Source organism: Rhinatrema bivittatum, chromosome 1 (assembly GCF_901001135.1).
Source record: "Rhinatrema bivittatum chromosome 1, aRhiBiv1.1, whole genome shotgun sequence".
Lineage (NCBI taxonomy): Eukaryota > Metazoa > Chordata > Amphibia > Gymnophiona > Rhinatrematidae > Rhinatrema > Rhinatrema bivittatum.
This window is the reverse complement of record NC_042615.1, coordinates 511,776,455-511,800,946: the sequence shown is the minus strand read 5'-3', so window position 1 is coordinate 511,800,946 and position 24,492 is coordinate 511,776,455. Positions and strand designations below refer to the sequence as shown.

Sequence of the window (24,492 nt, the reverse complement as noted above, 5' to 3'; positions counted from 1 at the left end):
TAGGTTAGTCCAAACAAAACAACCAGAGCTCCAAGTGCACTTTACAACGTAAATTATCCAGTCAACTAAGCGCACAAAAAATTTGATTTGCAGACCTGTAAGATTGTAACCACTAAGATATACTAAGAATCCCCCCGAAGCAGCTGACAGGCGAAACACGGGACCGTGTCGGGGACTGCTGTTAAACTGTATGCCTTATCTGTGTGGGATGTAAAGAAGGAGTCACCATTTAAAATAAATGAAGTTATTATAACCACGACCAAATCAAATTTATTGTGCGCTTAGTTGACTGGATAATTTAATGATAGGTTACAAATTTTTACTAATAGGTCTGAAATTTCAATTTTTAGTTCCTTCAGAACCCTGGGGTGTATACCATCCGGTCCAGGTGATTTACTATTCTTCGGTATGTCAATCAGGCCTACCACATCTTCTAGGTTCAGTCCATCTGAATCATTACTCATGAAAACCTTCTCCGGTACGGGTATCTCCCCAACATCCTCTTCAGTAAACACTGAAGCAAAGAAATAATTTAATCTTTCCATGATAGCCTTATCTTCTCTAAGTACCCCTTTAACCCATTGATCATCTAATGGTCCAACTGACTCCCTCACAAGTTTCTGCTTCGGATATATTTTAAAAAGTTTTTACTGTGAGTTTTTGCCTCTATGGCCAACTTCTTTTCTAATTCTCTCTAAGCCTGACTTAACAATGTCTTACATTTAAATTGCCAACTCTTATGCATTATCCTATTTTCTTCTGCTGGATCCTTCTTCCAATTTTTGAATGAAGATCTTTTGGCTAAAATAGCTCCTTTCACCTCACATTTTAACCATGCCAGTAATCGTTTTGCCTTCCTTCCACCTTTCTTAATGTGTGGAATACATATTGACTGTGCTTCTAGGATGGTATTTTTTAACAATGGCCATGCCTCTTGCACACTTTTTACCTTTGTAGCTGCTCCTTTCAGTTTTTTCCTATTTTTCTCATTTTCTCAAAGTTTCCCTTTTGAAAGTTTAGCACTAGGGCTGTGGATTTGCTTACTGTCCCCATTCCAATCATTAATTCAAATTTGATCATATTATGATCACTATTGCCAAGCAGCCCCAACACCATTACCTCTTTCACCAAATCCTGTGCTCCACTGAGAATTACATCTAAAATTGCTACCTCTCTTGTTGGTTCCTGAACCAATTGCTGCATAAAACTGTCATTTATTTCATCCAGAAACATTATCTTTTTAGCATATCCTGATGTTACACTTACCCAGTCAATATTGGGGTAATTGAAATTTGCCATTATTACTGCACTACCAATTTGGTTAGCTTCCTTAATTTCTCTTAGCATTTTACTGTCTGTCTCACCATCTTGGCCAGGTGGACGGGAGTATATTCCTATCATTATACTCTTCCCCAACATGCAAGGGATTTCTACCCATAAAGATTCGATTGTGCTTTTAGTCTCATGTAGGAGCTTTATCCTGTTGGACTCTATACCATCTCAAACATAAAGCGCCACCTTGTCACCAATATACTCCTCTCTGTCACTGCGATATAATTTGTACCCTGGTACAGCACTATCCCATTCATTATCCTCTTTCCACCATGTCCCTGAGATGCCAATTAAGTCTATGTCATCATTCACTGCTATACACTCTAATTCTCCCATCTTACTTCTTAGACTTCTGGAATTAGTATACAAATATTTCAAAGTGTGTTTTTTGTTTGTATTAACATTCTGCTTTTCAGTTGACAGGGATAAATTGGAATCTTTTAGTTCAGCTGAGTTTTTAATTATAGGCACTTGGACTACTTTTCTTATTATTGGAACCTCACTGTTGGGATGCCCTACATCTAATGCTTCATTAGTATCCTTCTAAGTTACCTTCCTCCAAACTATGCACTGCTGAGTGACTGTCAGCTTTCCCCTTTGATTTAGTTTAAAAGCTGCTCTATCTCCTTTTTAAAGGTTAGTGCCAGCAGCCTGGTTACAACTAGGGATGTGAATCGTTTTCCATATCGTCTTAACGATAGAAATCGTGTGGCAGGAGAAGAAAATCGTGTTTGGCACGATTATTTCGTTGAAAAATCGTTAAAAATCGTTTTTTCCGATTAGTGCGCACTAACTCAAAATGATACAAATAGACACTTTCCAGGTCACTGAAGGTCAGTTAGGAATGAATATGTATTCCTATTGGCTGGCAGCCCCCTTATCTATTGATGTTACCAAGGTTACCACTGAGGTGATGGTTGGGGGGATGGGAAATGGAACTGGAAACTAACGAACACCAACAGAAAATGAAACAAAGTGTTCACACTTCCCAGGTCAGTAAAGGTCACTTAGGAATGAATATGTATGTATGTATTCCTATTGGCTGGCTGTGCTCTTATCTATTGATGTTACCAATATGGTTGGGGGGATGTGAAATGGAAACAGTTGGAAGCTTGACAAAAAAAGTAATGTAATGATCAGCACTCACGTGACTAGAACTTGTTTGTTTATTATTTTTGTTAGCAGGCACCTGAAATGCTAGTGCATGTTGAATTTGCCAATCACTGTGCATTTTAGAAAGGTGGTCCTGGCTGGAACTGTACACAGTTCAAATATATGTAATTGATTGTTGGTAAGTGTATTTTTTAAGTAGCCACACTGGCACCAGTATGTTTACTTTCCCTCCTACTTAACTCACTAGCTCAGCTTTGTAAGAAGGGCTTCTCTGCTTGAGTGAGGGTCAGGCAGCTCCCCCCTGTCTGTGAAGCCAGCCTCTCACTAGTAATGCAGGGAGGGAGCTGTCTCAGACTTCACCATCCTCCTCCCCCCCCCCCCTCACCCACACACCATTCACTAGCTGGGACATGGGGGAAGTCAGGAGTGAGGGTCAGGCAGCTCCCCCCTGTCTGTGAAGCCAGCCTCTCACTAGTAATGCAGGGAGGGAGCTGTCTCAGACTTCACCATCCTCCCCCCCCCCCCTCACCCACACACCATTCACTAGCTGTGACATGGGGGAAGTCAGGAGTGAGGGTCAGGCAGCTCCCCCCTGTCTGTGAAGCCAGCCTCTCACTAGTAATGCAGGGAGGGAGCTGTCTCAGACTTCACCATCCTCCTCCCCCCCCCCTCACCCACACACCATTCACTAGCTGTGACATGGGGGAAGTCAGGAGTGAGGGTCAGGCAGCTCCCCCCTGTCTGTGAAGCCAGCCTCTCACTAGTAATGCAGGGAGGGAGCTGTCTCAGACTTCACCATCCTCCTCCCCCCCCCCTCACCCACACACCATTCACTAGCTGGGACATGGGGGAAGTCAGGAGTGAGGGTCAGGCAGCTCCCCCCTGTCTGTGAAGCCAGCCTCTCACTAGTAATGCAGGGAGGGAGCTGTCTCAGACTTCACCATCCTCCTCCCCCCCCCCTCACCCACACACCATTCACTAGCTGGGACATGGGGGAAGTCAGGAGTGAGGGTCAGGCAGCTCCCCCCTGTCTGTGAAGCCAGCCTCTCACTAGTAATGCAGGGAGGGAGCTGTCTCAGTCTTCACCATCCTCCCCCCCCCCCTCACCCACACACCATTCACTAGCTGGGACATGGGGGAAGTCAGGAGTGAGGGTCAGGCAGCTCCCCCCTGTCTGTGAAGCCAGCCCCTCACTAGTAATGCAGGGAGGGAGCTGTCTCAGACTTCACCATCCTCCCCCCCCCCCCTCACCCACACACCATTCACTAGCTGGGACATGGGGGAAGTCAGGAGTGAGGGTCAGGCAGCTCCCCCCTGTCTGTGAAGCCAGCCTCTCACTAGTAATGCAGGGAGGGAGCTGTCTCAGACTTCACCATCCTCCCCCCCCCCCCCCTCACCCACACACCATTCACTAGCTGGGACATGGGGGAAGTCAGGAGTGAGGGTCAGGCAGCCCCCCCCTGTCTGTGAAGCCAGCCTCTCACTAGTAATGCAGGGAGGGAGCTGTCTCAGACTTCACCATCCTCCTCCCCCCCCCCCCCTCACCCACACACCATTCACTAGCTGTGACATGGGGGAAGTCAGGAGTGAGGGTCAGGCAGCTCCCCCCTGTCTGTGAAGCCAGCCTCTCACTAGTAATGCAGGGAGGGAGCTGTCTCAGACTTCACCATCCTCCTCCCCCCCCCCCCTCACCCACACACCATTCACTAGCTGGGACATGGGGGAAGTCAGGAGTGAGGGTCAGGCAGCTCCCCCCTGTCTGTGAAGCCAGCCTCTCACTAGTAATGCAGGGAGGGAGCTGTCTCAGTCTTCACCATCCTCCCCCCCCCCCTCACCCACACACCATTCACTAGCTGGGACATGGGGGAAGTCAGGAGTGAGGGTCAGGCAGCTCCCCCTGTCTGTGAAGCCAGCCTCTCACTAGTAATGCAGGGAGGGAGCTGTCTCAGACTTCACCATCCTCCCCCCCCCCCTCACCCACACACCATTCACTAGCTGGGACATGGGGGAAGTCAGGAGTGAGGGTCAGGCAGCTCCCCCCTGTCTGTGAAGCCAGCCTCTCACTAGTAATGCAGGGAGGGAGCTGTCTCAGACTTCACCATCCTCCCCCCCCCCTCACCCACACACCATTCACTTGCTGGGACATGGGGGAAGTCAGGAGTGAGGGTCAGGCAGCTCCCCCCTGTCTGTGAAGCCAGCCTCTCACTAGTAATGCAGGGAGGGAGCTGTCTCAGACTTCACCATCCTCCTCCCCCCCCCCTCACCCACACACCATTCACTAGCTGGGACATGGGGGAAGTCAGGAGTGAGGGTCAGGCAGCTCCCCCCCTGTCTGTGAAGCCAGCCTCTCACTAGTAATGCAGGGAGGGAGCTGTCTCAGACTTCACCATCCTCCCCCCCCCCCCCTCACCCACACACCATTCACTAGCTGGGACATGGGGGAAGTCAGGAGTGAGGGTCAGGCAGCTCCCCCCTGTCTGTGAAGCCAGCCTCTCACTAGTAATGCAGGGAGGGAGCTGTCTCAGACTGGTATCAGGGTTAGGGCACTGTGTGCAGGAAGATCACAACACTCCTGGTATTAATAGGGATAGGGCACTGTAAGAGATGACTGTAGTAGATTGAATAAAGATCTGATGTTTCTGCTCTCCTCACACCAAACAAAAACAACACACAAGCAGAGAAGCCCTTCTTACAAAGCTGAGATAGTGAGTTAAGTAGGAGGAAAAGTAAACATACTTGTGCCAGCGTGGCTACTTAAAAAATACACTTACCAACAATCAATTACATATATTTGAACTGTGTACAGTTCCAGCCAGGACCACCTTTCTAAAATGCACAGTGATTGGCAAATTCAACATGCACTAGCATTTCAGGTGCCTGCTAACAAAAATAATAAACAAACAAGTTCTAGTCACGTGAGTGCTGATCATTACATTACTTTTTTTGTCAAGCTTCCAACTGTTTCTATTTCACATCCCCCCAACCATTACCTCAGTGTTAGCCTTGGTAACATCAATAGATAAGAGCACAGCCAGCCAATAGGAATACATACATACATATTCATTCCTAAGTGACCTTTACTGACCTGGGAAGTGTGAACACTTTGTTTCATTTTCTGTTGGTGTTCGTTAGTTTCCAGTTCCATTTCCCATCCCCCCAACCATCACCTCAGTGGTAACCTTGGTAACATCAATAGATAAGAGGGCAGCCAGCCAATAGGAACACATATTCATTCCTAACTGACCTTCAGTGACCTGGAAAGTGTTTATTTGTATCATTTTCAGTTAGTGCGCACTAAATCGAGTTAGTGCGCACTAACGGGGAGTTAGTGCGCACTAACTCCCGTTAGTTCGCACTAACACGATTTAACGATTTTTAACGATAAATCGTTAGAATTTCTATTGTATCGTGTTCTATAACGATTTAAGACGATATTAACATTATCGGACGATAATTTTAATCGTTGAAAAACTATTCACATCCCTAGTTACAACCTGCTTAAGGTGGTGTCCATCCCTTCAAAAAAGTGTCCCCCTTCCCCAAAAGGTTCCCCAGTTCCTTACAAATCTGAATCCCTCTTCCTTGCACCATTGTCTCATCCATGCATTGAGACTCCGGAGCTCTGCCTGCCTTTGGGGACATGCGCGTGGAACAGGGAACATTTCAGAAAACACTACCCTGGAGTTTCTGGATTTCAACTTTCTACCTAAGAGCCTAAATATGGCTTCCAGAGCCTCCCTCCCACATTTTCGTATGTCAGTGCCCACATGTACCACGACAGCCAGCTCCTCCCCATCACTGTCTAAAATCCTATCTAGGTGACGCAGGAGGTCTACCACCTTCACACTAGGTAGGCATGTTACCAGGCAATCCTCACACACACCAGCCACCCAGCTGTCTACATTCCTAATAATCGAATCACCAACTATGACAGCCGACCTAACCTTTCCCTCCTGGGCACATCTTTGATGTGAGAGGACAATGTACCTGGAGAGCGGGTCCTTGCTACAGGATCATTTCCTGCTGCACCAGGTTGATGCTTTGCAATCATGAGATCTTCCTCCTCCAAGGCAGCACCAGGGCTGCCAGATTGGAGTTGGGACTTGGCTACGATGTCTCTCAAGGTCTCATCTATATACCTCTCTGTCTGCCTCTTCTCCTCCAGGTCTGCCACTCTATCCTCCAGAGATCACTCATTCTATGAGGGACAGGAGCTCTTTGCACTTACAATTCTTCACAGTGGATAAAAAATTATACATGTGCTACTTGATGCAGAAGACTGGGAGGCTCCCCTCTTGCTGCTGGACTGCTGCCTTCATCTTAAATTTGTTCAGTTCCTAATTAAGATTTAGGTTGCTATGGGAGTAGGACTGTGTACAATTAGTGTCCTTTACATGTATTAGTGTGTGCACTATATGGGCCGGATTTTAACAGGTATGTGCAGGCGTAGATTTGTGCACGCCCGGTTGCAGGCGCACGCATGTTATAAAATCCAGGGTCAGCACACGCAAGGGGGTGCACACTTGTGCTCTTTGCACACGCTGAGCCTTAGGGGAACCCCGATGGCTTTCCCCGTTCCCTTTGAAGCCGCTCCGAAATCGTAGCCCACGCCCCTGCCCCCTTCCCACCTCTTTTTCAAAGCCCTGGGGCATACACGCGTCCCGGAGCTTGTGCGCATCGCCGAGCCTATGCAAAATAGGCTCGGCACACGCAGGAGGGTTTTTAAAGGGTTACGTGTGTAACCCTTTTAAAATCCGCCCCTATATCTGTTAGTGACCTACAAGGGAATTATTAAGGTGTGGAGAATTTCTGAAACTAATTTAAAAGGCTGATTATTATTTAAAATTTAAAATTTTATTTATTTATTTTTGTGTGTGTGAAAGTGTCACCTGCCTACAAATTAAAGGGTGAGCTGAGGTGGGTGGAAAAGGGGTGGGAGGGTAGGGAAATACAAACACACAAACTTTTGTTTTTTGCCTGTCTTTCTGACTACTTATTTAATACAAAACACACAAAATTCTGGTTTTTTTGCCTGCCTTTCAACTACCTATTTAATAAAAACACACAAATTTCTGTTTTTTGCCTGCCTTTCTACCTATTTTAATACAAATCACACAAACTTGTTTTTTTGCTGCCTTTCTGACTATCTCTTTAATACAGAATACACAAACTTGTTTTTTGCCTGCCTTTCTAACTACCTATTTAACACAAAACACAGAAAGCTGCTGGTTTTTGCCTGACCTCTGACTAGCTATTCAATATAGATATTACAACCATTGCTGCCCGACGTCTTCACACTGCCCTCTTTACCTCTGTGGCGACTCCCTCCAGGTCTGAAGGACGGCTGGCTGCCACGGTGTCTCCCTGCCATCTCCCTCCGGCGTCCCCGGACCGGCTTGACCCTGCAGATCTGCCATGTTGCCTGAAGCCTAGGGCGCACAAGCACACGCGCTTTGAGTGAAGTACCAGCGAGGGCGCGAACCTCAGGGGCGCCCCTGAGATGACATCATCCGCTTCCAATATTTAAGGTCTCTGATATCACTAACAGAAGAGTTAGCAAGGGATAGGACTCTTCTAACTACTCTGCCTCCTCAGACTTACCAAAGGTACCTGCTCCTCGGGGGCCTCGCTCTCTCTTTTTGGCTTTCGGGTTACAAACAGGAATCGGTACTCGCTCCTTGAGGGCCCTGTTCCTGACTATCTGCTATTCTCTTCTGCCTGGAAGCCATCACCATCTACAATATCGTGAGTTTCCATCGCTCTCTCAGAGCTTTCCCTGGAACCAGGTACTCGCTCCTCGAGGGCCTAACCTTTCCAGCTCCTGAGCTCCATGAGACCAATATATGTGAGTGTTGTCATCTACGTTCTGTTCATGAACTCGGCTTACCCTGCCTACTCACTGTCTACAGTTTCTCAGCAGCTCAGCTGTTCATTATCTGAGGGACGTCAGCCCTGCCGGGCACTCCAGCTCACTACTGCCACCTCTGGTGGTTTCAAAACCTGTTTAATAAAAGAACTAGTGTGTGTCTGTCTCCATACTCTAAGCCTAGCCTGTGGTCCCTCTCGGGATCTTCCCCCGGGGGCGTGGTCATCTGCCACCGGCCCAAGGATCCACCACTACTATCTCCAGCAGTCTATAACAACAGACTGCTGACTCCACCTACGGAATACATCAAATTGCTCCTCCTATCTGATTGCTCCTCCCACCAGCATAGCGGATTATGACAACAGACACACAAGCACACTAAATAATATACCCCAATACAGTGGTTCTCAACCTTTTTTCTGTCGGGACACACCTGACAGATGGTTCTCACATGCATGACACACTGACCCATGATCGTCACGGGGCTAGATGTAAAAGTACAGTTTGCATCCACGGGAACCCCCCTGACCCACAATAATGGATGTAAAGCAGAATTATGACATTCCCCATACAACTCACCCTACAAAAAAGATATTCTGGTTCTGGTGTCATCTCAGTAACAGCAACTCAAACTCCTTCTATTTCCAGGCTCAATAGCCCTACTTATGAAAAGACAGTAGTTTGCCACCAATGCATGTCCTCTTGAGAAAACACAACAAATAAGACTGATACAAACGCTTACATGCTAGTAAAATATCTCATCTCGGTAACAGACACAGAACCGACCTAACATACTCCCAGGATCTGTAGTAATGCACATAAACTAATCCGTACACAGTTACACCTGTATTATGAAATACACTCAAACAGGAGCAACCCTATCTATGAAAAGGAAACACTACAAATATTAAATCAGGCCCTAAAAACCAATACACCTCTTATTAGGAAAACAGAACTAGTAAGCAGCTATAGTTCCCCACACAGAAATAATTGTAAAACTATACTAATAAGCAGAATAAATGTTTCAAAACAGCTATGAACAGAATAACATCCAACAATTAAAAACATAAAAACTATTAAACATTCTCCAAACACCAATAAAATATTTCAAAAAAGCAGACATCACATAATATTAAATAATTAAAATGGCAGTCAATCAAGAAAAATAAACTTAAAAAGCCACCTTTACTTACCCCTTCCAGCAGCTCTCCTACTCCTCTTCCATGCAGGCCGTGGCACACACCAGAAGCAGCAGTAGAAGTTAAGCTCTATACTCATGGTCCTCTTCCTTAGTGCCCATGTCTCTCACACACACACCATACCAGTCATGCCCCCATGACCAGTTTCTGTCTCTCACACACCAATCATCTCCCAAACAGTCTTTGACACACACATACCAGTCACCTTCCTGAACAGTTTCTCTCATGCCATACACACACACACAGGCTTCCCACTCCCATGTTCTACTTACATATATGGGCTTCTCACTTTCATAATCACTTTCTCTGTCTCACACACACTTACCAGTCTCTCACTCCCATGCTTGTTCTCTCCACATGCACAGGCTTCTCATTCCCATAATCACTTTTTTTCTCTCTCTCTCTCTCTCTCACACACACACACACACACACACACCAGTCACCTGACCTCTCTCATGCATACACACACACAGAGGCTTCCCACTCCCATGTTCTCTTTCAGATATACAGGCTTCTCACTCCCATGCTGTGTCTAACACACCCAGGTTTCTCACTCCCATGCTCACTCTTCACATGCACAGGCTTCTCATTCCCATAATCACTTTCTTTCTCTCTCTCTCACACACACATACACACACAAACTCACACCAGTCATCTGATCTATCTCATGCATACACACACACACAGGCTTCCCACTCCCATGTTCTCTTTCAGATATACAGGCTTCTCCCTCCCATGATGTATCTCACACACACCCAGGTTTCTCACTCCCATGCTCACTCTTCACATGCACAGGCTTCTCATTCCCATAATCACTTTCTCTCTGTTACACACACACACCAGTCTCTCTCTCATTTCCATGCTCGCTCTCCACGTGCACAGGCTTCTCATTCCCTGAATCACATTATTTCTCTCACATTCACACACACCAGTCTCTTTCTCTCACACACACCATCACCTTACCAACCAGTCTCTCTCTCATGCATGCACACACACACACAGGCTTCCCACTCCCACTTCTCACTCCCATGCTTTCTTTCACTCACTCACTCCCCCCCCCCCCCCCCACAACACCAGGCTTCTTACGCCCATGCTTTCTCACATACCCAGATTTCTCACTTCCATGCTTTTTCTCTCTCTCATACAAACACATCAGTCACCTCCATGACTAATGTCTCACACTCCCACATACACATCAGTCATTTCCCTGAGCAGTCACTTTCATTGTCTCTCACATATATACACACATCAACTCTCTGACCAGTTTCTCTCAATCACACACAGGCTGGCTGGCTGGCTGCTTCTCTTTCTCTCACTCATTTCCTCTTCTCCCTCCCTCCCCCCCCCCCCCCCCGAGCACAAATGGTAGCTGCAGCAGCCTCCTCCTCCAGTCCCCGCAGGCCAAGAAAGAAGAATCCCATCGGCCGCGGGACGCTCATGCTGCTGTCTCCTTTCCCGATTAACGGCTGCTTCGATTGCTCGGGGGCCACTGCTGCTGCTGCCGCTGCTATTTTTCCACATGGAACAGCTCTTTCTCCTTCCCGCGCACAGTGTATCACTTCCTGTTCCGGGTCACGGGGAGGGCACGCGGGAAGAAGAAAAGGCCAGCCGCAGATGCCACTGCTTCTTCTACCACCGCTGCCATTCCCACTGGGCTTGAACGTACTGATAGCGCGGTGGCAATGGCAGCAGGGAAGGAAGAGCAGCGGGAGAGACCGGGAGCACGCGACATGCCTGCCGGTGCTTGGCGACACACCGGTTGAGAAGCGCTGCCCCAAAAGTTTTACTTCTCCCCAATACTTTTAAGTTTAAAAAATGTCTCCAAGCAGTGAGCATAATGAAAGTAATAAAAGATAGTTTGGATGAGTTTGCTCACATAAGCTGAAATAGCCCTTCATCCAGTACATAATAACAACATAAGATTGCCATATTGGGTCAGACCAAAGATCCATCAAGCCCAATATCCTGTTTCCAACAGTGCCCAATCCAAGTCACAAGTACTTGTCAGGATATACATTATAAGTCCAGAGTAATACTGAACAGTGGCCTGTCATGCTAGGCACTTCTGGCAAAAGTTAGCCTTTATTGCCTTATTTATTTAGACATTTTATATACCGTCGTTCCATATAAAGATTATAACGGTTTACAGAAGAAACAGTCATGCTAGAAATCAACAACTAATGACAGTTTATGGAGGTAGTATTAATAAATAGGGATTATTATACATTTAATGAGATGTTCTAATACATATTAATTAAAGGTCTAAGACATCAGGCTAGTAGTACAGGAATTATAATTTAACAATTTTCACATAATAGTCAGTATGTTGTCTTAAGATACTTAAGGTCTCCCATTAATTTATTACTCATTCTTCAATTATTATCTCTTGTCCTTATTGCTGTTGTAGTTTTCTGCATTCTGATGTTTTTAAGTTAGGTTATATGCATTTTTTAATCATTGGTTACTTCAAACAGTCCAATAAATTTTTAAATAGATTTTGTATTGCAAAAAGATTCAAGATACTGTCTCTGTCATGGGGTGCGGTGCTGGACTCAGGGTACACCACCCCAGGTGTAGTACAGGACTACAAGGCAAGGACTTCCACTTAAACAGCCCCCCTCTCCCATAGGTTGAGTCCTTAGGTTCTGGGGACCAGTAGGTTTTTGCTATGGCAATACATCATTGTGAGTTCTGGATAAACTGGTAGAGCAGGCTAGATCAAGGCTGGGCAAGGCTGGGCAAGGCAAGGCTTGGATAGGCTGGATGAGGCAAGGCTTGGACAGGCTGGACGAGGCAAGGCTTGGACAGGCTGGACGAGGCAAGACTTGGACAGGCTGGACGATGCAAGGCTTGCACTGTGGACAGAGACAGGCTGGAGCAGTTACTGGAGCAGGACACTGAGCTTGGACTGGAACTGAACACATACAGGAACAAGGCAAGGTACTGAGTGTGGACTGGGGGATAAACAGGCAAGGCAGGATACTGGACAGGAACTGGAACTAGCCAGTGGCTGGGGGCAAGATAAGGGATTGACAAGACAGGGAGTGAATACCAGAAACAGAACTGGGCTAGGCATGGCGAGACCAAACAGAATCAGGACAGGACAAGACAGACTAAGAGAAGACCGGACAAGGACTTGGCAAGACAACACAGAACAAAGAATATAGAAGCCCAAAGGCAGTAAGACTGGAGGCCTGAAGGCTAGTAGGCTGTAGGCCCAAAGGCCCCTAGATACAGAGAATCCTGGATAGACCGCAAGGCAAGATACAAGTGTAGAGCAGGCCTGGAGGCCCCAAGGCAATTTCAAGGCCTAGAGTAGGCCATGAGTGAAGGAGCAAGAAACAAAAAGTCTGAGGCCAGAAAGCAAGATAAGCCCTAGATAGGCCACAGGACAAAGAGCAAGAAAGCAGAAGGCCTAGAGGCTACAAGGTATAAGACTAGAGTGGCCAGGTCAGAGAGCCAAGGTTGACTTCATGAAAAGGCATCTTGGGCTTTGCAAAGCAGGACTGAATGGGTCTGGAGCTTGGATGTGGTATGAGTAGTGAGGAGGAGCTTGGAAAGGCTAGAGGTTAAGCTCGTTGAGGACCCTTGGTAGAGTAGAGGCTGAACAACAGACTGGATCAGGTGGCTAGTGAGGAAATTGCTGGGGAACAAAGCAGAGATCACTAGAGGCCTCTGCTGGTGGGGAGGTATAGTAGGCAGCATCAGGGCACGGTGAGGCTCAGGCTGCATGGCAAACTAAACCGTGACAGGTTCAAGTTTTTATTACATAAGAAAATGTTATTGAAGTTACCTTGTGAATTTGTTATGAATTTGATGCAAATTATGAAACTTAGACCTGTGTTAGGGTTTAAGGTGTTCAAAGAAGTGATTACAGGCTACTAAAATAATATTGGACTGTTTGAAGTGACCTGTGATTATGAATAAAGCAATGAAGGCTAATTTTTTCCGGTAGTATCTAGTTTGACAGGTCACTGTTCAATTTTGCGCTTGACTTATATTGTATAATTGCTAACTCATATGAGGGTTGATTAAGGGATTTTTTAATAAGATCAATTCCTGATGTAAACTGCCAGGTTCTTGTGGCCTGGTTTGGGTTCTGTTGGAAAAAGGATGCTGGGCTTGATGGACCTTTGGTCTGATCCAGCATGACAATTTCTTATGTTCTTATGTTCTTACCTTTGTAGCTGCTCCTTTCAGTTTTTTTCCTAACCATTTCCTTATTATATCATAGTCACTAGAGATGTGAATTGTTTTTTGTGTTCGTGTCATTCTTGGTTTTTCGGCTGCCACTGAAAATGTCATTTTTTTTGCGGTTCGGGTTTTTTCGCAAAAAATCGTTTTTTGACTTAGTGCGCACTAACTCCCCGTTAGTGTGCACTAACAAAAACCGTTAGATTTTGTTATTTTTTGTTACTTTTTGTTAGTGCGCACTAACGGGAGTTAGTGCGCACTAACGGGGAGTTAGCGCACTAACTCCCGTTAGTGCGCACTAATAAAAAAAATGAATTTTCGTGAAAAAATGGGAAAATCCCGATCGTTTTCAGGGTCCCCGAAACATGCCGAATTGGACAATTTCGTTAAAATTATCCAATTCGGAAAAAACGAATGCACATCTCTAATAGTCACCCTTTTGAAAATTAAATGCTGTCACAGTAGATTTCTTAGGTGTCCTCACCCCAGTTATTGACTCAGATTTGATCATGTTGTGATCACTATTACCAAATGGCTCCAACACTGTTACCTCTCACACCAAATCCTATGTTCCTCTAAGGAATAGATCTAAAATAGTTCCCCCTTTTGTAGGTTCTTGTACCAGCTGCTCCATGAAGCAGTCCTTTACTTCATATAGGAACTTTACCTTTCTAGTATGTTCTGATGTGACATTCACCCAATCAGTTTTGGCTGGCACTGGGAAAGTATACAGAAAAGCAGAAAAAAATGCTTTTCTGTACACCCTCTGACTTAATATCATAGCGATATTAAGTCGGAGGCCCCCAAATTTAAAAAAAAATCAAAAATTAAAAAAAAACAAAATTAAAACTCTGCCCGCGATTGGAAGACTGACACTCAATTTAGCGTCCATTTTCCGAACCCATGGCTGTCAACAGGTTCAAGAACTGACACCGGTAAAATTGAGCGTCGGCTGTCAAACCCGCTGACAGCCGCCGCTTCTGTCAAAAAGGTGCTAGGGATGCGCTAGTATCCTTAGCGCCTTCTTTTATGTGGGCCCTAATTTACATACCTGGGCTTTCTGTATCACGCTCCCAGAAGAGTGGTCTGTGCGCGCATCAGGACAGCGGGCACTCGCTGGCTCTCCTGCGCGTTTTTCTGTATTGGCCTGTATGTTAGTGCTTTGCATTAATACCTCCATAATTCCATTTTCATACCTCAAAGTGCTATTTATATCTCTATAGGAGGCTCATCTAGTAATTTGAGGTGAGGTTTAGGTAGTAGTGTAGGGGTTAGGGGCCACTTTTACATGCAGCGTGAGATGTACGAACAGCACAGTACACTCTTGTGAAGATTTGATGTCCTTCGGAGTGAGGAAACTCACACAAAGATGTGATTAGCACAATGTTCTCTCAGCCTAGCTTGATGTTACCCAGGTAGAGAGTTCATCAAGCTAGGGTGAGCGAACATTGTACAAATCTCATCTTTGTGTGAGTTTCCTCACTCTGAAGGACATCAAATCTTCACAAGAGTGTACTGATGAAACTCTAACTTGTTCCAGTATGGTCCAATTCATGTCTGTGATGACATGTCCTGCCTCCTTCAAGTGTTGTACCATTGGTGCTGACATTTTAGCGGTGTTGAACCACGATTTGTGTTCATCCAGCCTTACTCATACCGGGCGAGTGGTCCGGCCCACATACATCTTGGGGCAGGGGCATATTACTGCATAGATGACATTGCTTGAATTGCAGTCGGTGTTAGATTTTCTCCAAACTCTGTAGTTGGTAACGGGATCCACCCATTCCTTCCCTACTATGGCTCGTTTGCACCAACTGCAATGTCCACGGATCTGATGACTTAAAATTTCCCCTGAGAGAGCACTGAGGTCTAATTGGGCATGCACTAGTTTGTCTCTAATATTTCGACCCCATGAGGTGGCAAAAAGGGGTAGTTCTTTGAACACCATGAAATGTTAAGACGTGCCAATGTTTTGTTTTTTTTATTGCATTTCATAGGATAATCATGATCACAAATCTCTTAAAAAAAAATTCAAAATTACATTAATAATATATTATCATAATATCCCCTACATACGAAATCAATAGGAAATTAGAGAGCAATTAAGGTTAAGTAAACTTGAAGCACAACAGAAGAAAATAAGTGATTGTTCACTCTAATCAATTATTGTCTTCCCCACACATTAATATACTTATCCCACTTTAAACAGTATTTAAGAGTATTTAAGAGTGTGTATCTAAATAAGCACGAAGCTGATCTGGGTAATTAAAGATGTATCTAGCATCTAAATGCTTTATAAAACATCTACAGGGATATTTTAGGGTAAATTGAGCACCTCTTTCCAGTACTTCTTTTCACATTTCTATGAATTTTTTCCATCTCATCTGAGTTGTGTGAACTACATCAGGAAATATTCTTATGGGATATCCATAGAAATCTTGTTTTTGATATTTAAAATGCAGTTTTAACACTGCATCTCTCTCCAGAAGGAATGAAAATTGGACTAACAACGTAGCCCTATTATCTATTTAGGCTCATATGATTTTTCAAGAAAATCTGTTAAATTCAGATTTTCTTTACTTTGCTAATTTTTCCCTTCTTGAGGTTGTTGTAAGTAATAGATCTTAGATATTATTGGAAAGGAATTTTCCGAATATTTTAAAACATTCTTCAAATAGCTGTTAAATAGATCAGTTTTTTTTTATGACTGAGATTACAACTCCTACTGCTGTAGACAGCTGGAGCATGCAAACCAAAAGGGATACTTCCTTTTTGGGTTTATAAAAGAGTAACTGTTGGCAGTCACTACATTTTGCTCTCTTATATGCCCTCTGTATTGCTTTCTGGGGATATTCTCTAGTTCGAAATCTGTTTTTCAGTATGTTCGCCTGGGTTTCAAATTCTTTTTCTGTAGAGCATATATGTCTTATTCTAAAAAACTGGCTTATTGGTAAGCCAATTTTGAAGTTGCGAGCATGATGGCTGGGGAATCTCAATAAAATGTTCCTCTCTGTTAGTTTGCGGTGTACCGTGGTGCAAAACTGTCCATTAGTTAGAGTTACTGCTACATGCAAGAATGTAATATGCTTCTGCGATGTTTGTGCTGTAAATTCCAGATTTCTCTTTTTGTGTTAAACCGGTGGCTCTCTGGACCACTTCCTTTACCATATCAACTAAGCCTTGCGTGGGATCACCTTGCACTGGTACATAGTATTTTGAGTCTTGTAAATGTACCATCATCTTACTGATATATGTTTCCCTAACTTGGACCACCACAGCGCCCCCCTTGTCTGCAAGTTGAATGACTACTTGTGAGGAACGGGTTAGGCTCTCCAGAGCGTCGCGTTGTATCTGCGATAAATTTTGTCGACATAAACTGGCTTAGTTTCGCAATTTGTTAACTCTTGCAAAACCAACTTATGAAAAGTTTTTATATATGGATCTGGAGCATCAGGAGGCTGCCAATTAAAGTGAGGTTTTACTATTGATATGTCTGTACTTCCCTCATTTTCACCCGAAAAAAACAACCTAAGATTTAATTTGCGAATAAATCGCTGAATGGAAACTCTACTATCAAACTTGGAATATCTGGTTGTTGGGACAAATGAGAGTCCCTGGTTCAAAACTTCAACTGTGAGAGGAATAGATGACAAATTTACTACTGCTGATCCTTCTACTTGTGTAAATCAGCTGTCCTCCTTGGGAAGATCTGGTCATTTCTTATGTTGTTGTCTTGTTTGTCGAGGTTCTTCACCATCTCCTTGATCGAACTTCCTACCTCTCCCCTGGTATGACCAGTGAGTCCCTTGCCTTGATTGTGGATTGCCCATCACATTACCTCATATGATACCCTCATTGGTACCCACATTACCTGTTTCTTCACCCTCATCAGAGTCATTGGAATTATCATCTGATGAGAACATGAATCTCACTTTTTTAGCCTGAGATTTGACTCCCATCTATTTATACACTCGACCTAGTTTGTAGTCAGCCTGATCTCTCTTCAGTTTTCAACATTGTCCCTAGACAGAGTAACTGATGAGAGGAGAGAGAGGAACAGAGAGGGGAAAATCAGGGTTAATAAATAGGTACTGTAACTTCTGCAGAGAGAGGAAGAGAGAGGGAGGAGCAGGTAGCAGACAAGCAGGGGTAATAAAGAGGAACCTTCTGAGAAGTAGAGAGAGAGAGAGGCAGAGAGGGAAAATAATGGGCAAGTAATAGAGATACACTGAATACAGTGGATCATGGTAACTTTTCAGATAAGAAAAATAGAACAGAGATTTATTTTGGAAAATGAATTCCCACTTTGTCTTCCATTTTTCTTCTTTCTTTTTATTTTCTATTTCAGATTCCATATGCTTCAACTCTAATGCAACAAGTATTGGTCAAAGTGAAATTGACATCAAAGGTAAATAAAAGTGATAACTTCAGATATTCTTAGTGGCTGAAAACCTATGGTAGGGCTTCCCATATCTCTCCTTGTGATCCCATAGTCATTTGGGGTTTCAGGATATTCACAATGAATATGCATGAGATAAATGTGATTATACTGGATCTCCAATATTTGCAAGTATATCTCATGGATATTAATTGTAAATATCCTGAAAACCCAACTAGCTATGGAGTCATATGGACAGGTTTGGGGAGCTTTGAGGGTCTAACTGTTCCATATTGGGAGGGATGGTACTTCATTGTGGCTAAATATATATATGTATATATATATATATATATATATATATATATATATCAACACTCTCACATACATACAAAACATACATTACAAGGGTTATGTTTGAGGCATGTTTTGTGGACTCTTGGTCACTGCGGTGATTTCTCCTCCCACGGGGAGGGGCTCCATGGGAACCACAACGATAGGCTGACCTCAGTAGTAAGTGGACACAGGAGAAAGAAACTTTATTATTTATTTATTTATTTATTTATTTATTTAACAGTTTTTTATACCGACCTTCATAGTAAATAACCATATCGGATCGGTTTACATTTAACAAAGGAAAAACTGGGGTAACAATTCTGGTAAACAAAAGATAACAAACGAAAGGAATAAGTCAAAGTTACAATCAACAAGGAATGGAAAACTTGGAGGCTTAAACAAGCTGGAAGAAAGATAAAGGCAGAAGAATAATTATAGAGAGATACAACTGAGTAACGGGTTAAGGCTGAGTGCTTTAACCTAGAAATGACCTTTGCTGTCTGCTTCTCGGACAGCAAAGGTGCTGTCCGAGAAGCAGACAGTGCTGGCAGGCTCGGAGTACCTCTGCAATGGGTTTTGAAGAGACTCAATATATTCCGGTGTTGCGTAGCTCTCACGCAGGTACAGAGACGTAGGTCTGGTAGTGGTCCACAGAGTGGGATAACCCAAGAACCCGGTCCCAATAGTATCGTAGATGTAGACAGATCTGGTAGTGGTCCGCAAGTGGAGTACGCCAAGAATCTGGCCAGGTGAAGCAAAGAGCGAGTCCGAAAAGCTGAGGTACTCACAGGATTCGTAGCTGTAGTCAAGGTGGTAATTTCCTCTGTAGAATACGAGCAAGGAGGCGGACCCGAGGTCCGTGGTGCAGGTTACCTGGGAAGGAATAGGCCCTTGAGGAGCGAGTACCTAAGGTCGTCCGGCAGGGCACCTGGAAAGGAACAAACAAGAACTCCAAGGAGTGGGTGTCCTGAGTGGTTAGAGAGAGGCAACCCCGAAGGGTGGATAGAAGCAGAAGGGCACCCGAGGAGCGGGTACCTAGAGCTTCCAGGAATCAGCGAGATACCCCGGAGGGTAGAAGGAGGTGTTTCAAGCGGGCAGCTTAGAAAAGGTCAGAATTAGCTGGACCGTAATCCTTGCTAACTGGTAGCACTGTGGGTGAGCGGAGGCTAAGTATCCGGAGGTAGTAACGTCAGGCGGAGGGGCCGCCCTGAGGTTCCCGCCATGATGTATTCAAATGTGCGGGTAGCGCACACGCACCCTAGGAAGCCTCAGGAGGAAACATGGTGAACGCAATCGACCATGCCAGTCTGGGGATGCCAAAGAGGTCGGCAAACAGCAGCGGAAACAGCCATCTTTCCCAAGGGAGAGGAGAGAGGTAAAAAAGAGGTAAGGCAGAGAGGTCGCAGCTGTCTGCGACCGACGGCTGCAACAGTACCCCCCTTCAAAGGGCCCCCTCCAGGCCCCCTTCCTGGAGGTTTGGGTTTTCGAGGATGCATCTGGTGGAACCGACGTACCATGTCCTTATCAATGATGTTGACAAGTGGTTCCCATGAGTTTTCCTCTGGTCCATACCCCCCCAGGAGATGAGATACTCCCAAGTCTTGCCTCTCTTACGCACATCCAAGATGTCGTCAACCTGGTATTCGATGTCATCTTCAGCATCCAGAGCCGTTGATTCTGGGGTCTTCTTGTAAAATTCAGAAAGAATAAGTGGCTTTAGCATAGACACATGAAAGGCATTGTGTATCTTCATGGATGGAGGTAGTTTCAGGCTGTACGTCAAATTCCCCAAATGTCGGAGAATCGCAAAGGGTCCGACATAGCGAGTTGCAAAACGTGCCGATGGCAGTTTGAGATGGAGAAATTTGGTACTCAACCAGATCTTGTCTCCAGGTTGAAACTGAGGTGCGTTCCTATGGTGAGCATCATAGGTCTTCTTGGCTCTCTGGCCTGCTTTAAGGAGCAGATATTTAGTTTGTCTCCAGAGTTGTTATAACTCTGCTGAGGTGGCCTGGGCTGCTGGGGAAGCCACTGATAAAGGTAGTGGTAGAGGAGGAAGTGGTTGGCGACCACAGACAAGTTGGAATGGAGAAGATCCTGTGAATGTGGCAGGATGAGAATTGATAGCGAATTCTGCCCATGGAAGTAGTTCTGCCCAGTCACTTTGTCTACTATTCACATACAAGTGCAGGAATTGCTTAAGCGTTCTGTTCATCCTTTCAGTTTGCCCATTAGACTGTGGGTGGTAAGCAGAGGTTAAGTCCAAGGAGATGTCAAACTTTTGACAAAGGGCTCTCCAGAATTTGGCGGTGAATTGCACACCTCTGTCAGACGAGAAGTGTTTAGGTATCCCATGGAGGTGGAAAATATGCTTGACAAAAAGCTTTGCTAGTTCAGCGGCAGATGGTAAGCCTGGCAAAGCCACAAAATGTGCCATTTTAGAGAAACGATCAATGGTGACCCAAATACTATTGTTCCCACTGGAGAGTGGTAGGTCTACCACGAAATTGGTCGTTATATGTGTCCAAGGCTCATCTGGAACCAGCAGGGGTTGTAGGAGGCCCCAGGGACGTATGGCAGGAGGTTTCTGTTTGGCGCAGGAAGCCACATAGGCTTGCACATCCTCTTTCATTGCTGGCCACCAATAATATCGTTAGAGCATGGCGAGTGTACGGCTCTGTCCAAGATGGCCGGCCAGGCGGGAATTGTGTGCCTATTTCAACAGCTTCTTCCTTAGACTCTGAGGCACTACCATCCTCCCAGGAGGTATAGTATGAGTGGCGGCAAGAACCACCCTTTCGGGATTAATGATGTGACGGGGCTCATCAGGCACATCCTCAGGGGAGAAGGATCGTGATAAGGCATCAGCTCGGACGTTCTTGTCTCCTGGATGATATTTGAGTAGGAAATCAAACCTGTTAAAAAACAGGGACCATCTTGCCTGGTGGCGATTGAGCCGCTGTGCATGTCGGAGATACTCCAAGTTTTTGTGATCGGTGTATACTAGAATTTGATGTTGAGCACCCTTCAGCCAGGGATGCCACTCCTCAAAGGCCAGTTTTATAGCGAGCAGTTCTTTGTCTCCAATTCCATAATTTTTTTCAGCAGGTGAGAATCGCCTTGAGAAGAAGGAACAAGGATGGAGCACATTGGATTCGCTGTATTGACTTAAGAATACTCCCACGCCAATGTCTGAAGCATTGACCTCGATGACGAATGGGCGATGCGGATCTGGATGGCGGAGACATGGCTTTTTTGGAAGGCTTATTTGAGTGTCAAGAAGGCTGATACTGCCTCAGGAGACCAATTAGTGAGATTAGCCCCCTTCCAGGTCATGGCAGTGAGTGGAACCGTCAAGGAGGAGTAGTTCTTAATGAATGAACGGTAGTAGTTCGTGAAGCCCAGAAAATGGCGTAATGCCTTTAGGCCTGTGGGTTGAGACCAGTCTCGGATGCTCTCTAATTTCTTGGGGTCCATCTGGAAATCGTTCTTACAAACAATGTATCCCAAGAATGGCACAGACTCCTTATGAAATTCACATTTCTCAAACTTCGCGTAAAGATGATTCTCATGCAGGCGTCTCAGGACCCTCTTCACATCCTCCTGGTGTGTCTGTAGATCTTGAGAAAAGATCAGGTTGTCATCAAGATACACCATTTTGCACTGATATAGCAGGTGCCGTAGGATATCATTCATCATATTTTGGAACACTGCTGGTGTGTTGCTTAATCCGAAGGGCATGACAAGATACTCGAAGTGTCCATCGCAGGTTTTAAAGGCTGTTTTCCACTTGTCTCTGGAACGAATTCGCACCAGGTTGTATGCCTCCTTGAGATCTAATTCAGAGAATATCTTGGCTCCTTGGAATATGTCAAACAATTCCGATATTAAAAGCAAGGGATACCGGTTTGATAGTAATCTCATTCAGACTTCTGTAATCAATGCAAGAACGAAGGGTACCATCTTTTTTCCCAACGAAGAAAAATCCTGCACGAGCCAGGGATTTAGAAGGTCTGATGAATCCCTTTTGGAGGTTCTCTTGTATATAGGCTGACATAGTCTCTGCTGCCGAGAGAGGGTAGACTCTTCCCTTGGGAGGCTCCGAATTAGGCTTCAGGTTAATAGCACAGTCAAAAACTCTGTGAGGTGGTAATTCATCTGCTGCTTGTTTCGAGAATACATCCTGGAATGAGGCATATTGAGGAGGTAGGCCCGGTAAAGATGGTGTAGTAGGCATGCAGGATATTGGGGAGACTTCCGAAAGGCATCAGCCATGACAGCCAAGGCCCCATTGTGATAGTTCCAGCGTTGCCCCGTTGAATTGTGGCATATGGTCCTGCATCCAGGGTAGTCCAAGCACCAATGGGTGCATAGCCTTCTCCAACACCAGGAAAGAGATGGTCTCAGAATGTAGAGCTCCAGTGCATAGGCCTATGACCTGCATAGTCAGCGAGAACTCCCCAGGAATTGGATCTCTGTGTATAGATGATAGCAGCAATGGCGTGGCCATAGGTGTAGTAGGAATTCGCAGATGTTCCACCAAGCGTTTTAATATAAAATTCCCTCCGGCCCTGGAGTCTACAAGGGCAAGGGTTTGGAAATCAAGACTCCCGCAGATAAGTGAGACTGGAATAGATAATGGAGGTGTGGGTGTAGTTAGATCTAGAAGGAGTCCTCCGGCGGATCCTAGGTCTGCATGTTTCCCGGACAGATGGGGCAAGTTTAGACGGCATGACCGGACTGGCCACAGTACATGCATAATCCCATGCACTTGCGAAAACGTCTCTCCTTTGAAGTTAAATGGCTCCAGCCTAGTTGCATAGGCTCATTCTCTTCAGTAGGAGTAGATGATGGCCTAGGAGTAGTATGCATGGGTTTAGGACGATTACCTCCTGGGTCGGGCTTCCGGGGACTCTTAGCCTCCTGAGTCCGGTCTCGAATACGGTGGTCAATTCTTCCAGCCAATTCTATGAGAGACTCAAGGGTATCAGGCAAATCACGAGCCACCAATTCGTTCTTTAATCGGGAGATGAAACCCTCCAAGAAAATAGCACGTAGACATCCTAGGTTCCAGTGCAGTTCAGATGCTAAAGTCTTGAATTCAATCACATAGTCTGCTAATGGCTTGTTACCTTGCTGGAGGCGTAGCAGGGTAGATCCTGCAATAGTCAGACGAGCTGGGTCATCAAAGACAGACTTGAAGAGATCCAGGAAACCAGTCAAGTAATTCAAAATCGGGTTACCGCGTTCCCATAGTGATGAAGCCCAGGCCAGGGTTCTTCTTTCAAGTAGTGATAGGATATAGGTGGTCTTGGAAATCGTTGTGGGGAAGTAGTTAGGCTGCAAAGAGAAATGCATACTACATTGGTTAATAAAACCTCTGCACTTTCGTGCTTCCCCCGTGAAGCGTGTAGGAGTAGATAGAGGTACAGTAGTCTTGACAGTCACTACTGGAGGTACTAGTTCCTTAACTGGAACTGTCGGGGTATTCAGTTGAGCATGTAGCTGATTGAAGGCAGCAGCCAGATTTTCCAAAGACTTTTGCTGCTCGGAGATCCGCTGAGCCAGACCAGGAATGGCCTGTAGGGCTGTGAGCTGAGCCAAGTCCATGGACTTAGCATCTGTTAGATTTGAGGCATGTTTTGTGGACTCTTGGTCGTTGCAGTGATGACTTCTCCCATGGGGAGGGGCCCCATGGGGAACCACAATGATAAGCTGACCTCAGTAGTAAGCGGACACAGGAGAAAGAAATTTTATTATACAGCAACGTTGCTGTCCAAGAAGTGGACAGTGCTGGCGAGCTCAGAGTACCTCTGCAATGGGTTCTGAAGAGACTCAATATATTCCGGTGTTGCGTAACTCTCACCCAGGTAGAGAGATCCAGGTCCGGTAGTGGTCCGCAGAGCAGGGTAACCAGAGAACCCGGTCCCAATAGTATGGTAGATGTAGACAGATCCGGTAGTGGTCCGCAAGCGGAGTATGCCGAGAATCTGGCCAGGTAAAGAAAAGAGAGAGTGAAGAGCTGAGGTACTCCCAGGATTCGTAGCTGTAGTCAAGGTGGTAATTTCCTCTGTAGA

At 45.4% G+C, this 24,492-nt stretch overlaps 1 protein-coding gene across 1 annotated transcript in view; it reads left to right on the top strand.

The window, feature by feature from the left end:
• LOC115096704 (mucin-2-like) overlaps positions 1–24,492 on the top strand; it is a 76,690-nt gene that overhangs the window by 28,181 nt on the left and 24,017 nt on the right. The window contains exon 6 of the mRNA XM_029611720.1: positions 18,053–18,112. Within this exon, the coding sequence (XP_029467580.1) occupies positions 18,053–18,112 (60 nt within the window). The remainder of the gene's footprint in view (positions 1–18,052; positions 18,113–24,492) is intronic.